Source organism: Eulemur rufifrons, chromosome 3, assembly GCF_041146395.1.
Source record: "Eulemur rufifrons isolate Redbay chromosome 3, OSU_ERuf_1, whole genome shotgun sequence".
NCBI classification, from domain to species: domain Eukaryota; kingdom Metazoa; phylum Chordata; class Mammalia; order Primates; family Lemuridae; genus Eulemur; species Eulemur rufifrons.
Genome location: NC_090985.1, coordinates 9,408,857 through 9,424,368, shown reverse-complemented (window position 1 = coordinate 9,424,368; position 15,512 = coordinate 9,408,857). Strand labels below are relative to the sequence as shown.

The 15,512-nt window shown below is 38.2% G+C and overlaps 1 protein-coding gene across 3 annotated transcripts in view; it reads left to right on the top strand.

Annotated features, from left to right (window-relative positions):
* Window positions 1-15,512, top strand: part of AKAP13 (A-kinase anchoring protein 13) — a 164,856-nt gene that overhangs the window by 94,544 nt on the left and 54,800 nt on the right. For 2 of the 3 annotated variants that reach the window (XM_069466636.1, XM_069466635.1), the window contains exons 9-11: window positions 2,052-2,117; window positions 4,274-4,463; window positions 7,541-7,649. In XM_069466636.1, the coding sequence (XP_069322737.1) occupies window positions 2,052-2,117; window positions 4,274-4,463; window positions 7,541-7,649 (365 nt within the window). The remainder of the gene's footprint in view (window positions 1-2,051; window positions 2,118-4,273; window positions 4,464-7,540; window positions 7,650-15,512) is intronic. The other variant, XM_069466637.1, reaches the window with a different exon arrangement.

Below are 15,512 nucleotides of genomic sequence, written 5' to 3'. Positions count from 1 at the left end.
GTGACAAGTTGCTGGATGCAGTCTAAGTTAGCATATAGATATAACTGTCATAAACGACCCCAATTACGGTTTCACCGTTAGTGAAACTTATTTTTTATAGGATATGTAATTTAAAATTTTGTGAAATTGAAACACTCCAACAAATATTAAAAGGGGGGAGGGTTTTTTTTTTTTTAATCTAGAACTTTCTAAATCTTAAAGCTGAAGAATCATTAAATATTGCCTGCACCAATTGAGGAAATTAGGATACTCTCAGAAGCACCCTTAATTATGAAAGGAGTTTTTTGCTGCAAGGAAGGACAGACATTGCAGCTTTCTTCCTGGATCCTTAGAAAAGCTATTATGTCTCTCTTCATGTCTCTTCATTGCTTTTCATTCTCTTCATCTTAAATTTCATCCCAGTCTTCCACATTATTGTCATATTCTGAGAGTAAAAGGGATGTTTAAATCTGTAGGAGACTATTTTTAAGAATGATGGTTTGGCAATGTGTGTTCAGTTATTGATTTGCCACATTCTGTTTTTTAAAAGAAATTGGATAGTTTAGATAAAATATGCCTATTTATTAACTGGAGATTTAAAAATTAATTTCAAAGAATGGACTTGTGAGTCTTGTGTGCATTTATAAAATGTATCTCGCTTCTCCTCACACAAGTACATTACAAGTCAATGTGATCCACTCACCATACGTAAGAAGTGTCTCAGCTGTGCAGTGTTACTCTCTGCTTTTGCACTTTTGAGCTTTATGCTATTCATTTAATCTGATTTAAAATTATTTATACTGTTTATTTTTGAAAGCTATTTTAAAACTTTTGGAAGAGCCATAGGTGTAACTCTTACATCCTTCTACCATTTTCCCTATCTCCTTTCTTCTGCCAAAAAAAAAAAAACCCCACTTGACAAGAAAACAGACTGGTTAGAGTATTCAGGATAGGTGTTTTTAGTGTCTACAGGCCTCCCCATCTGCAAGATTTAGGAGGGAGCTGAGTGGTTTTATTGTTGCCCAGAAGCTCTGTTTTTATCTCCCTCTGAAGACAAAAGCAGAATTTTCTAAATTCACTTAGAACTTTAAGGCCCAAATTGCCATATATTTTTTAAATGATAACTTTTGTTAATCAGAAATCCTAACCTTTAGATGCAGTTCCCTTCACATAGTACCCTGCATTTTGAAGTGGTTACTTTTTTAGCTTGGTTGTATTAACTTAGCATTTCCAGCCCCAGATTTTTTGTCCCTGCTACTTGAGAATACATACCAGTACTGGGATAATCAAGGAAGTAGATAATCAAGTGGATTTTTTTTCTTATTTTGTGGGGAAAAAGGGTTATAAACTTAAAAATGAAAAAAAGGACACATTTCTAACTTAACACCGGAAAATCCCCCCCCCCCTTTTAGGGAAAAATCTCTTCATTGTCATTAAAATACAAGAAAATACATGGCCATTGTTACATGCTTTATCTTTAGCAGAATAGCCTAGTGAGTAAGGTTTGAAAGTGGTTGTGAGTGTTGACAGAATATTCTTATCATGCAAGATCTATGAATTGTCTTGTGTAGGATAGATCTGTAATGGAAACACATGAAAAAAACCTGATGACTCAGTGAGCCCAGCACAGCACAGTTTGTCATTGTTTCTTTTGGTCCAGGATTAGAGGTGCTGTGGTGAGGGTGACGTGGGACGGTGGGGTGTGTGGAGACCGTCCCTGGTAGTGGAGGTTGAAACACTCCGAGAATATGTGACGGGGAAGCCACAGGTGAGGTGGCTTCTTTGCCAAGCGTTCATAGAAGAAATCCTTGGGTTTCAGTTTAACTGTTTATCCTGTTAGGAGCTCACATAGTCTTTTCCAAAAGACTATCTCGATGGACATCAAGAGAATAATTTTAAGTTTCCATGGTCCTTATTCTAGGCTTTTTCTAAATTCTCAATGTTACATTCCTGAATTTTTTGATGATTAAGTAAATCCATCTGTCTCTATGCCTTTTCTTTTTAAACCTAATAACCCTATCCCTGTTTCCTCTTTTCTTCCTCCATTTCTATTTCTTTGATGTCATCCCCAGTATGAGCTGGTGTCCCTCTGGTGTGCAATACTCTGCTGCCCTGAGTGCTGACTTTAATTACAGAAGGTACAGTATTGTCGTGTGTCCAGCCACCAAATGGGGAAACATAAAATAAGGCATCTGGGCTTTTGGCTTGGAGCTGGCTTCTGTGTGGCTGGGATGCATCTGGGCAGCCTGCTTTGTCTGTGAGCACAGTGTTTCGTTGTCTCCGCTGTGGGTACTGCTAACCCATTTGAAGGGGTGCAGCCAAGAAGGGGGATGATGTACCCTGAGACATCCTGTTTGCCTCACGTGGCTGTAGATTTGGTGTTTCTGCCGACTTGTCTCTGTGGTATGGGAGACCACTTCTCTCTGGTCGGGCCTATCTTGTTTCCCAGATCCTGAGGAAAACAGTAAGAGAAGCAGGGCAACTAATAACATGTACTGATTTCTGTTACACTTCCAAATCCACCAGTCTCTTTAGATTCTCAATTCAGAGACTCCTCATTGTTTCATATTCTTCTCTCAACTAAGCAGCCAGATTTAATTACTAAAACATTTTTAGGATTAACTTTTGCAGTAAGCATAGATCTGGTTTCTCAAGCTTTTCAGTAATTCACAACAGAAAACTAAATTTCTTCTTCACTTAGCCCCTCCTGTCCCTAATATTGAAAATGACTTTTACAGAGACATTTACTTGTAATTAGTCACGATTTCTGTTGCCATATTGAAATAAGAAAAACAAATTCACTGTTTACCCACTAGAGAAAATATAGACGTGGCTTCAGTTCATAGTAAGTGATTTACAAAACCAAAAAAAAAAAAAAAAAAAGCAAATATAAGCCCTTCTGGACTGGCATGTATGAACTTATCTGTAGCAATTATCTGTACAGTTTTCCCTGGGCAGAGGTAACTAAATAGCCTCAGTATACCCTCAACAACCAACCTTCAATTCCAGTTGGTTGTTAACATGGTCAGCTACAACTGAGGTCTTGCTTATCTTAAGGAAGTGTCCACTGCAGTTGTAACAGATGTGAATTATTCTGGTCAGCAGCCCCAAGGAGGATAGATCACTGACCTCCCTCTGTTGCCTCCTGCTTACAGAAAATGCTTTTCCCCCTACAAGCCACAAAATCTGTATCCCAGGAATCCCATTTAAAATACCCAACCCTGTTTGCTTTTTTTTTTTTTTTTTTTTTTTTTCCTTTACCAGTATCCAGACAAAAAAAATTACAACTCTTAGACTTAGGAACTTTTCGGCATTTGTTCTTTTAAGTGTTATATGTGCCTGTCTGCAACTAACAATTCTCAGAAAGCCTGTCAGCAATTCTTGTTTGGCCAGGTGCGTGCAGATGATAACACTCCTGGGTGATATTTGGGTTTTCTGGGGTAGAAGCATGCCTGGCAAGTTATAAAGGTCAATTAGCATGTAGTTGAAGGCAGAGTTACAAAGGTCCACTTAATGGACCCAAGGGCAAGTCCCCCAGTTTGCCTTCTGAAAGTTACTTAAGTTCATATTTTCTCTGTGACATTTAATTATTTAGCATTAGCAGAGTTAGAGTCTGGCAAAGATTAATTAGATCAAGGAAAACACATATAAAAGATCAATAAGATAAATATGATCTGTTCATATGGCATGTTGAAAAAAAAAATCTAAAAATGATCTTAGCTGGTTCTACACTTGGATAAATTGAATGAGGTAAGAAAATCTAAGTGCAGTGTTCCTTCTAAGCATTTCAAGATCTGTGGAGGCCGGGCGCGGTGGCTCACGCCTGTAATCCTAGCACTCTGGGAGGCCGAGGCGGGTGGATCGCTCAAGGTCAGGAGTTCGAGACCAGCCTGAGCAAGAGCGAGACCCCGTCTCTACTAAAAATAGAAAGAAATTATCTGGCCAACTAAAATATATATAGAAAAAATTAGCCGGGCATAGTGGCGCATGCCTGTAGTCCCAGCTACTCGGGAGGCTGAGGCAGGAGGATCGCTTAAGCCCAGGAGTTTGAGGTTGCTGTGAGCTAGGCTGACGCCACGGCACTCACTCTAGCCAGGGCAACAAAGCGACACTCTGTCTCCAAAAAAAAAAAAAAGATCTGTGGGGAAAGGTAGTTGGTACTGATTTGTGCAGTGCCCTCTCAGTCTTGCTAATTGACATAAATAATACATGAGCAAGGGAGATACAATTAAGGGGATTTTTTTATCCCTTTATCCAGAAATAGATTGAATTAACTCTTGTGCCCTGTGTTCAGTTTCAGTTTAGAAGGCTTGACAGGAGGAGCTGGTGTTGAAAACAAGCCATCTTCATCTCTAGAAGTAAACTCTGCAAACACCAAGGATCTCAGACACCCTTTCAGTGGTGAGGAACGGGGTGACTCTTTGGTGTCACTTTCAGAAGAGGATCTGGAGTCAGGCCAGAGAGAACATAGGATGTTTGATCAGGTAAGGCTGAAATATTGCTAATTTGGAAAACAAGTATTCTATTTCCCAAAGTATGGCCTCTTGTCAGAAACACAGAGGGCAAGGCTTCTGTTAGTATAAGGCTAGTAGCTATGCTTACTTATCCATTATATGATATACTTAATCTAGCACTAAAGCAAGTTTTTAGCACTTAATACTAAAGAATACCATTAATCTGCATAGATTTCAGTGATACATCAAAGCAAACTTTTTAGAATTAGGAAAGTATCCAGAATATTAAATTGCGTTTTTCTTTCTTGTCTGAGGCCTTCTTTTACCACCTCAATAGTAAAATGAGTCTTGAAGTGTGTTGTAATATCATTATTAAATTTTCCAATTCTCTAAAACATATCCCCAGTTTCTTCTTCCTAGGAAAAAAAAAAAACCTTCTTACCACATTGTCCTGGCGATGACTGTCGTCTCTCTGCTTCTGCCTGTCAGAGTCCATAGGAGCATCTGTACTCCTTCTCTGCCTTCTCTTTTTCACCACCTGATCATCTCTCAGTCTCCACTGCTGCCGTCCCTTAAGTCTCCTGTCTTGGAGGCCCGGGACTTCCTTGTCAGCCAGACCAAATGACTTGTTAGTTCTCATCTTCTGGGCCCTTCATTATCACCTGCCACTTTTGGCAGTCCCTTCCCTGGGGAGTTTTTCAGTTGAGAATTTGAATTACATGCTTTTAATAGCATTCTGCCTTACCCCCAGCCCTTTTTCCTCCTCTCAGGCCAGGAGGCCTCACATTAATTTCTGAAAGGATCCTGGGAAACATCTTAATGCCTCCAAATGAAACATCTGTAATTAAAAAAGTAAAACATGCCTATTTTTGGACTGGGGCTTGGAGTAGAAATCTAATGAAACATTTCTAATTAAACAAAAATGTTTAACATCCCGTTCTTTGATTTGGTGACTAAGATTTTGTGTAGAAATTTAATTTTTTATTGAATCCTAAGTAGCAATGACATGACCAAATATAAATTTGGCGCTGAAGGATTACCTTGGTAATAAAATGTATCACTTATGCACACAGGATGCCTGATGATTAGAAACTTAGGCCTGATGAAAATCAAATTGTAGGCCTGAAAGAATTTTGCCACTTTTTAAAAAATTTCTACTTGGCTTGATACTTTAGAGAAAGTTAGAAAAAAATAAGAATATTACAGAAAATATGCTTATTGAAGCAAGGGATTTAGATTTGTTCAGTCTAATGGTAACAGAAAAAGGAAGGAAAAAACAGGAATAATTCTTTAGGGGCTACTTAGCACAGCTTTGCTAAAGGTAAATAAATGAGTGGAAAACCTGAAAAACAAATTGCATTTCAAATTTATAGAATCCTTTGGGAATCATTTGCAAGACCAGGTAAAATACCAAAGTAGTGGGTTTGTGAACAGAATCATAGATGGAAAGCCAATGTATCCCTTCGGATCCAGCTCAAGCCCTATGTATGAGAACTTAAAGCTCATTTGTAAGTGTGGCCTGAGGCCACATAACTGGCTGTTAGCTGAACAGTACAGAACTCAGAGTTCCTGGCTGTTAGTCTCATTGCTGCTTTCCTCGTCTTTGAAGTAGATGACTTTTAATGAGGAAATGAGGACGTTTTAATGTTCTTAATATTATTTATGTTATACCTTTCCTGAAACTAATATTTCCAGGAATTTGACAGATAACCTTGTATTATACTAAGTGATGTTACTTACCACTGGTGTCTTTCTAGAATGGACTTTCTGATTTAGTCTTTCTAGATAAAGTTGTCGATGTTTTCATGCCTTGCTGGGCTTAGCCTTCCTGGAACTCTCTGCTGTCCCTTGTTTTTGTCTTGTGTGCATCCTCACAGTGGGGATTTGAGCTGCTTATATCTGTCTGATCTGGACAAGTTGCTTGCAGCCAACTTCCTGTTGAAATCTTTGCCTTTCACTGAGGTCATTTTTCAGACCTCACAGTTGTATTTGAAACATAGCAACTGTTTGCCTCGGATTCCATGGTTACACATGGAACAAGCTCTAAATAACCAGAAGTCTTTGGCCCAGTTGAGACGAGTTCATGCTAGTAACGGATTTTCATTGCTTCCCTGTCAACATGTGCGAGTCATAAGGGGACAGATTTTAGTCTACAATGAAGGGAAGGGATTAACAATAATTAAAATTAGTTAACAATAGGAATGGGTTCTCTCCCAAAAGAGAACGGAGCCCCTCATTACCAGAAGTGTGCTAGTAGACACTACATGACTATCTTTTAGAGATAGGGTAGCAGGAACTTCTGCAGTTGATTGGACTACGTGGCCTTGAAGCTGCTGTGAATTTACAGAGTGAGTTAAATGATCAAATTTCAGTCACCCTCATGTTCATATAGAATCATTCTAATCTTAGAAGAGGAAATGAAAGAGATTTAGGCTTCTTTCCAGATACACTGCTGTTCTGCTTATGAGCTTGAAACACTTTTTACTTGCATCTCAGTTTCCAACTCTTTAAAAATCAGAATAAGATTGCAGATATCCTACTGTATCTCTGTAAGGTATATCTAGATTTTCAAAGAACAAATACTGTATGTAGTTGTTTATTTCTGGGGAAATTATTTTTTTTTATTATTTTTTTTTTAATCCCTATGTTGTCCAGGCTGGAGTATGGTAGCTGGTCACAGGTGCATTCATAACACACTACAGTCTCAAACTCCTGGACTCAAGTGATCCTCCTGCCTTTGCCTCTGAAATTATTTTTATGTAATTATACACCCAGCAGATATTTATTAAGCACTTATTAAGTTTGAAACATTGTTAAATGCTATAAGGGATACAAACCATTGTAAAGGGTAGATACTCCAATTATCCCCATTTTGCAGAAGAGAAAACGAAGGGTCAGAAAAGCTAACTAAATAAACTCTGAGGTTGAGCAGCTATTAAGTGACAGGGGTAAACTTGTATCCCAGTCTGTCTGACTATGAAGCCTACTTGAACCACCTTCTATACTGCCTTATTTCACGACGTTGTGTCTGAATGTAAAGTTCTGTGCTTATCTAAAAATATGAGAGCATGTACTTACAACCAGTTCTTCACTCTTCTGTTTCACAGACATGTCACAGATCTAAGCAACAAGGATTTAATTATTGTACATCAGCAATTTCTTCTCCATTGACAAAATCCATCTCATTAATGACAATCAGCCATTCTGGATTGGACAGTGAGTATACTACTTTTAAAAAAATTAAATATGTTATGTCTTAACTACTTTTCCTGTCATTTTTCTCACTTTAAGGCCCTATAACATTTTTTTTTTCAAAATTTTTTCTGAATAAATAGCTCAGCACTTAAATAGAAAAGGTGAAATAGAGTTCAGCTTTGGAATCTTCCTCCTTTTGCTACCTAAAAATCTTGTTACATTAAATTTATTATATTCTTGGGCATAAACTTAGCACACATTTTTAAAAACTTTCTATTTTGAAATAATTTCGGACTTCAAAAATAGTTGTAATTAACCTTCATTGGGGGGAAAAAAAAGTTGCAAAATAGTGCAATGTTTACTTCAAGTTCCCAGTTACTATCGTAATACTTCTTTTGCCAGCCTCTCTCCCTCTCTTTATCACTCCCCTTAAAGGTTTTTTTCTGAAACACTTGAGGAGTAAGTTATAGACAATGCTCCTTTGCCTCTAAATAATTTAGTATATATTTCCTAAAAAGAAAGATATCCTCTTATATTACTATAATACAATTATCCAAATTAGGAAATTAATATTGATAAAATTGTTATCTAATATGCAGACCTTGTTCAAATTTTAAATTTTCTAACCTATTTCCGGGTCCCATAGCCAATCCAGGAACATACATTGAATTAAGTTTTCATGTCTCTTTAGTCTCCTTTAATCTGGAAATGGTCCTCAGCTGATCTCTTTCATGAGCTTGACAGTGGAGATACCTGGCAGGGTAACTGGCCTGAGTCTTCCAAAAAGTAAAGCTCAAGAAAAGCAAAGTGAGACTGAGATACATTTTTAGTTAAGCAAGTGTCAGTAGGACTACATCAGAAAGTGATTAGTGGAACTGTATGCAAATTCAGATCAATTGGCTATGACAGTTACATAGAGATGTTGTGGCACCCCGTAAGCATAGGGTGTTTGCCAATAAAAGATGCTCAGAAACATTTGAATTGGGCCAGGTGCGGTGGTTCACGCCTCTAATCCTAGCACTCAGGGAGGCCAAGGCAGGAGGATCACTCAAGGTCAGGAGTTCGAGACCAGCCTGAGCAAGAGCGAGACCTCGTCTCTACTAAAAATAGAAAGAAATGATCTGGACAGCTAAAAATATATAGAAAAAATTAGCCGGACATGATGGCGCATGCCTGTAGTCCCAGCTACTTGGAAGGCTGAGGCAGAAGGATTGCTTGAGCCCAGGAGTTTGAGGTTGCTGTGAGCTAGGCTGATGCCATGGTACTCTAGTCTGGGCAACAGAGAGAGACTGTCTCAAAAAAGAAACATTTGAATAGGATAAATGTTTGCCACAAAAAAGCAACTTGTTCTTTGGGAAACGCCCCCCCTTTTTTTTTTTTAAGTTTTAAAATACTGATTTTTTTAATGAGTAATTACAGTGTGAGATCTTGATATAAAGATTAAATTCTCATCAAAGAGGGAATGTGATACATTACATTTTTTGCTGAAAGCAAAGGAAATAAACCTACTCTCCTGATGTTTCTGGGGTCTCTGCAGTGTCCCCTGATGTAATTCAGTATATGACTTGGTGACAGAAGTAGATGCCCTGCACTGATGGAATGCTCTGTCTCACTTCACGACTTACTGGAAGTCTAATTTTTAAAATTTTAATAGTGAAATTAAGATATAATGAATGATTCGGTTAACTTTGTTCTTGTTTTCATATGATTAACATTTCCAGTACAGATCTGGTCGTTTGACAAAAGGTACCTAGCCTAATGATGATTTATTCTCAGAGATACAGATATGACCTCACAGAACTGTGACAGAAATAGCTTTTCCTGTTTTTGTTGGTTTTGATTTTGATTTTTGTTTTGAGTTGGCTTTGGGTTAGAAGTTTAGCTGGTATGGAATGGAAATTATAACTAAATAGTTTATAGTGGATTTGATGAGCCAGAATGCTAGCACTCAGTAGCCAGAGAAAGCCAGGAAGGCTCTCTAAGTGAGACATGACAGCTCCTTGCATGACTAGCACGTGTTGTGGCATAGTGGACGTTCTGCTCCTATAGCAACAGATACACTGTACCAGCAGGATGAGTCCCATAGAGAGATCTTTTTCCTGTATTATGTGCTGTACTCTCTTCCCTTGTAGATGAAATACTTCATTATTTTTCCTCCAACAAGCAAGATGGTTTTTGACTATATTTTCAGTTGCTAGCCACACACTGTAAATAACGCAGCTAACTCCCAGAAAACAGTGTTCTAGAGGTTCTGGCACATAAAGCTTCTCTTCTTACTGCTGGGACATTTTCTGCTTAGCTTCCTGAGGAGACCTGGTATCAGTAGTAGACCACCATCAAGAGTGAAGTTTTAGGCAAGGGTTTAATCCTTTCATCAAATTATAATACCCTCATTCTAATTTTCAGTGTACATTTCACGTAGGTTTGGATGACCGCTAACCCCATGTATATGCCTAAGCTAGCATACACTAGAGTTGGAGGACTGGTCGACTCTAATGTCACTGTTTCTCCTTAGTCCCTCCGCATATACAGTTATATTAGTTTCCCAACTGTATTTCTTATTCTGCTCTAGAAATACAATAAATCTTTTTGGAAGTTTTTTTAAACGTTCTGACTGTTGCAGACTAAAACTTGTGTTAATGTCTGTGCGATATGCCTCAAAGCATCGGAATAACTGGATATTTCACATTTTGCTACGGACTCAAGTCTCCATTTCCAAATTGCTTAAATACTCTGCATGATTCATCTTTGGTCATGGTCTTCCTAGCTGAAATAGTGTCAAAATTAAAATTTACAAAGTTATTTTAAAGCCTAAAGTATTTGGGACACTTAAAACGTTTTAACTGATGTTTTGTTGTAAACTTAGTGGCTATGTGACTTTGAGCTTGTTACTGAAACTCTTTGCCTCAGTTACTTCAACTGTTAACCCATATCACATTGTCACCATTTAAGTGTGAATTTATTTAAAGTCCTCAGCATATTTTCTGTCATTTAGTAAGTGTGTGTTATCATTATGGAGTGCTGTAGTTCATCGTGACCAGACAGTGCCACGGTTCATTTTTCTCTGACCAGAGTTTAAGTAGTGTTAAACTAGAATCCTGTCCCTTGTTGTCTAGCATATGGCTGTGTCTTACGAGCATGCTTGCAGCAAAGTTTTTTTCTAAAATCGTCCTTATCTCACTGCTTGCGAGTTTTTACCTGCGCACTGTCATCTTCCTTCTAAAGAAATTATTTGCTGCTCCTACTACAGTCTTTCACAGCTGTTAACATTTGGGCATTTCTGAAAAATGTGTTTCTGCTGAGCTGTTGTCTGGAATATCTTGTTGGGTCACTCACTAAATTAGAAAAACAGACAAACTTATAGCATTATTTCTAAGCTGGGATTGGTTTCAAAAGTCCATTGATGTAAAGGGAAATACTGAGTAAAAAGGGTGACTAAAATATGTCTCTGTCATTTTCTGGGTTGGACAGTAGGCAAGTGGTGGCTTGCTTAGGAACCACAGAGGGCGGGAAAGCTGCGATAGTGCCTGTCTTGGATTTGCTGTCTTGCTGTGGGGATGAGGGACATGATGAAATTGACTTGCCGGTTCATTTTTTAGCGGATCAAACTAGCAGGGGTGCCGGCTGTGTTGCGAGGCGTAATGCCTGGGAGCCCTGCCCTGAGAGCAGCAGCTCCAGGAAATGTGTTCACAGCATTTCTCCTTCTTGCATCAGAGAGGATTGTGGAGCCTTTTTCTTCCAGCGTGTTGGAAAACTTACATGGTTTCTGGATAGAATTTAAAAATAAACTTAATTTTTACATATACAGAATAATCCAGTTATCACAGATGATCCCTTTCCAAGGCTATATTTTTAAACTTTTCGTTGCCCCCACCCGAAGATGCTTCAAGTAGTGGAGAAACTGCTTGATTATATCCCTGGAAGAAATCAAAGCTCTTTGGTGGTGGTAATTTTGGAAGGGGGGGGTGTGCCCATTTGATGTTTTAATCTCATACACTCCTGCATGGGATTTCATTTTCTCCTTCATTTGCATAGTTTGTTACAGGTTGAGCATTCCTAATCTGAAAATACGAAATTTGAAAAGTTCCAAAATCCAAAACTTTTTGAGCACTAGCATGATGCCACAAGTAGAAAATTCCACACATCAGTACTGAACAAAATTACTAAAAATATTATATAAAATTACCTTCGAGCTATATGTATAAAGTATATATGAAACATAAATATTTCATTTTTGGACTCAGGTCCCATCCCCAAGATATCTCGTTATGTGTATGCAAATATTCCAAATCCAAAACCCTTCTGGTCTCAGGCCTTTCAGATAAAGGATAATCAACCTGTATCACAAAGAAGAGCACTTGCCCTTGGGGTCATTCTTACACCTTTACTCATAGCATGTGAGTTTGCCAAGTTTCTTAGGCATGTTTTGATAGGAGCACTGGCTTGTAATTAATGTAGCTTGCATTAGACTATGAAAGCTAAGTTTAAGAACTAAACTGTGACATTTGTATGTAATATGTACCAGATCTAAAAAGATGTGACCAAAGATCAGAGTGAGCCTGTGGAAAGTTAGGTCAACTTTCTTAAGTCTAATGGGGATATTTTATTTCTATTTTCTGTGCTTTTTTTTTTTCTCTCTCTCTCTCTGTGTGGACAGTGAGTTGGGACTTTACTGAAATACATAAATATTCTTAGCATAGTTCTGTTTGGAAAAGATAGCATTGACAAACATGTCAGAAAGAACAAAATTATAGTCAGGTAAATACACTTTTTTTATCAAATGATAAGGCTGGAAAACATGCATATTTATTAAGTACATATATATAAATTTCAATTCAAGTACATTATAAAATTGAATCATTGTGTTACCAAAACATGTCCTTTCCATTATATGTTGGAGATTTCTATATATGTCGGGGATAGTCTTTAGATATTCATGAAATAAGGTTTTTGCCTATGATCCATAATTTTGTGACACAAGAAGAGAATGCTCTTAAATTCTGGGTAGGAAGGCATCTCGTTTGCATTTTCTAAATGTGCTTCACATTTGGAAATACATTAGAGCACATATTATAATAGTATCTTATTTTGCACAAAACTATCACTGTCTAAAAAACCAGTGTACATGTATTTGTACCAACACATATTTGATCTCTGTTAATTGCAGTGGCTGCAGGTAGCAAACAGTCTGACAGCACTTACGTTTATCTGGGGTGTGGAGTGGCTTTCATATTGGGTGGGTGCAGGGCTTTCTCTCATTTTATTTAGGACATCGAGATTCCAGAAAGCCTGGTGAAGGAAAATTCGTTAATTAATTTGTTTATCCAGTAAATATTTGAGTATGATTGGTACTAAGAAACTCTTTGCTGTGCACCAAGGTAGACAATGGTGGGAGAGGGATGAACTTACAGATACAATTCCTTTCCTCACCACACTTACAGCCTATAGACAAGAGAACAGTGATTCTAAAAGAAAATGGTAAATTTTCTAAAACAAACATTTGATATTATAGGACCGTCAGACTTAAGGGGTTAAAGAAGGCTTACTGAGGAGAAGTAATACCAAAGTTTAGACCAACGGGAAACTAGGAATTAGCTTGGTAATTTATATGTGGAAAGCAAGACTGAGGAATTTGAGCTTCTTGCTTGAGGGCAATGGAATCATTTAAGTTGATTAAATTGATCAATTAATTGATGACAGCACTTTAGGATGACAACACTGAAAAATGTATTGAGGAGGCGAGGCTGGTAGATCAGTTGAAGACTTTTACAGGCTTCAAATAACATTAGATGGTGTCCTGAACCAGGGCACAGAGCAGGGGCAGAGGGGAGAAGTCAAGGTTGATACACCGGTCCCCCAGCCTTTTTGGCACCAGGGACCAGCTTCATGGAAGACAGTTTTTCCACGAGGGGTGGGGGGAGCTCAGGCAGTGATGTGAGTGATGGGGAGCAGCTGTAAATACAGATGAAGCTTTGCTCGTGGGAGGGTGGGGGGCTGCGGCCCAGGGTTTGGGGACCACAGATCTAGAAGACAAAGTCAGGAAGCCTGGGGTGAGGTGTGACATAAGGATTCACGGGTGGTGTCCAGGTTTCTGTTTTGAATAAAAAGTTAGATGTTAGGTACTACTCACCAAAGGAAGAAATACAAGAGGAGGAGCAGGCCTGTAGGAAGACTTAAGTTAACTTATATACTGTGGAGTTTCAGGGGCCTGTGGAATATCCACCCACAGGGGAGCAGGGAGATGAATGAGTCTGGAGCTCAAAGGAAGGACGTGGCTTGAAAATTAGAAAAATGAGAGTCAGCAGCATATTGTATGCAGATTGTCTGTTAAGAGGTAGCTGTAAATGAGGAAATTGGGGTGAGGGAGAAGAGAGGCAAATACAGAATGCTGGGGAGATAACTTCACTAGATGCTTTCGTATCCTTTTCAAGAAGAAAACTCCGGGTATGAATTGTGACTGCTCTTGTTTTCATAATCTAACAAATACATACTTGTTGGATGAATTTTCACGAAATTGCATTAGAATTCTGCATATTCAGAAATGAAGATGAAAATATAAATACATTGTTCACCTAGACAGCCTTTCCTGGAACCACGTAGACATTATTCTGTTTCAGCGTGGATTCGAGCGCCTTTTACTTTGTCCGGGCATAATCTGTGCATGCTCTAATGTCTTCTGTTAACCTACTTCTCAGCTCAGCAGCCGACGCAGCCAGCAAGACGGATCTCCTTCTCCGTCAGCATCTCTCCGCTCCTCCTTAAGTCTAAAACTCTCTTTTCTCTTGGCTCTTCTTATTCCAGTGATGAGGAGGAGGAGTTGCATAGTAAGTAAGCAGCCTTGGTGTCCAGTGACTGTTCTTCAAGGTCTGACCAGCTCAGAAAATGCTGCAGGCTTGGTACTAAGAAATTGTTTGGGGACATTTCTCCCCTTGCATGCCATCTTTTGTAAATCATTTGTCTTTATGCTTGGCTGTGAAATGCTTTGTATAGAACAATTTCTGTCTTCTGTACACTACTAACACTGATTGATCCAGTGGCCTCCTGATTCCAGAGCACAAGATGTCTTTCCAGAACACAGATTCCCTCAAAGGCATACGGGATGTGTTCCCATCCCAATTTGTACTCTTTGTAATATTGTGTACTAATTTCACAAAACTCTTCATTTGACAATGTAGATTTTATTTTCCTTATTTCGTTTTTCTGTCTCATGGGACAGATATCTGGATACCCATTTGTGGTGTTTGAAAGCTATTGTTATACTTTTTTTCTTCTCCTTTTTAGACCATTTCTTTAAAATACCTTTCCTTTAAGATTAGACCGTATGGATTAGAAGGTAGGAGTCATATATTTGTTTCTCTCCTACTTTCTCTCCTTTTGAACTTTTATTTTTCAGTTTTTTGGGGTAAGCTATAGGTTTCAGATGAATACAGGAATGAATTCTTACTTAATAATACCTAGTTTAAAAACTTTATGAGGTATCAGTTTTGGTAAACTTGGAAAGGAAATGAATTTCCCCTTTATGAAAATCACTGTTTTCAATTGTGTAAGATTTCTAGAATATTCCAGGATTGCTAACTTTAATGGAAAAATCATTTGTAATAGTTAAATAATAAATTGTTTTCATTTTATGAAACTAATATTATGAGCCTGAGACAGTTAAAGTATCCATGTTATTGAGCATCCTGATTCCCTACCACTTGCTGAGTGTAGGTTCCAGCCATATGTAAGGTCTTGCTCAGGCTGGCATTTTTATTAATATATTGTTCTTAAAGGGAAGTACTTTATGCACAGTAACACAAACAGAGTTAATTTGGTTTTAAATGGAGGCCTATATTTTTCACTATTAAAAGATGTGTGACAGATACAAAATGGATAATCACATTA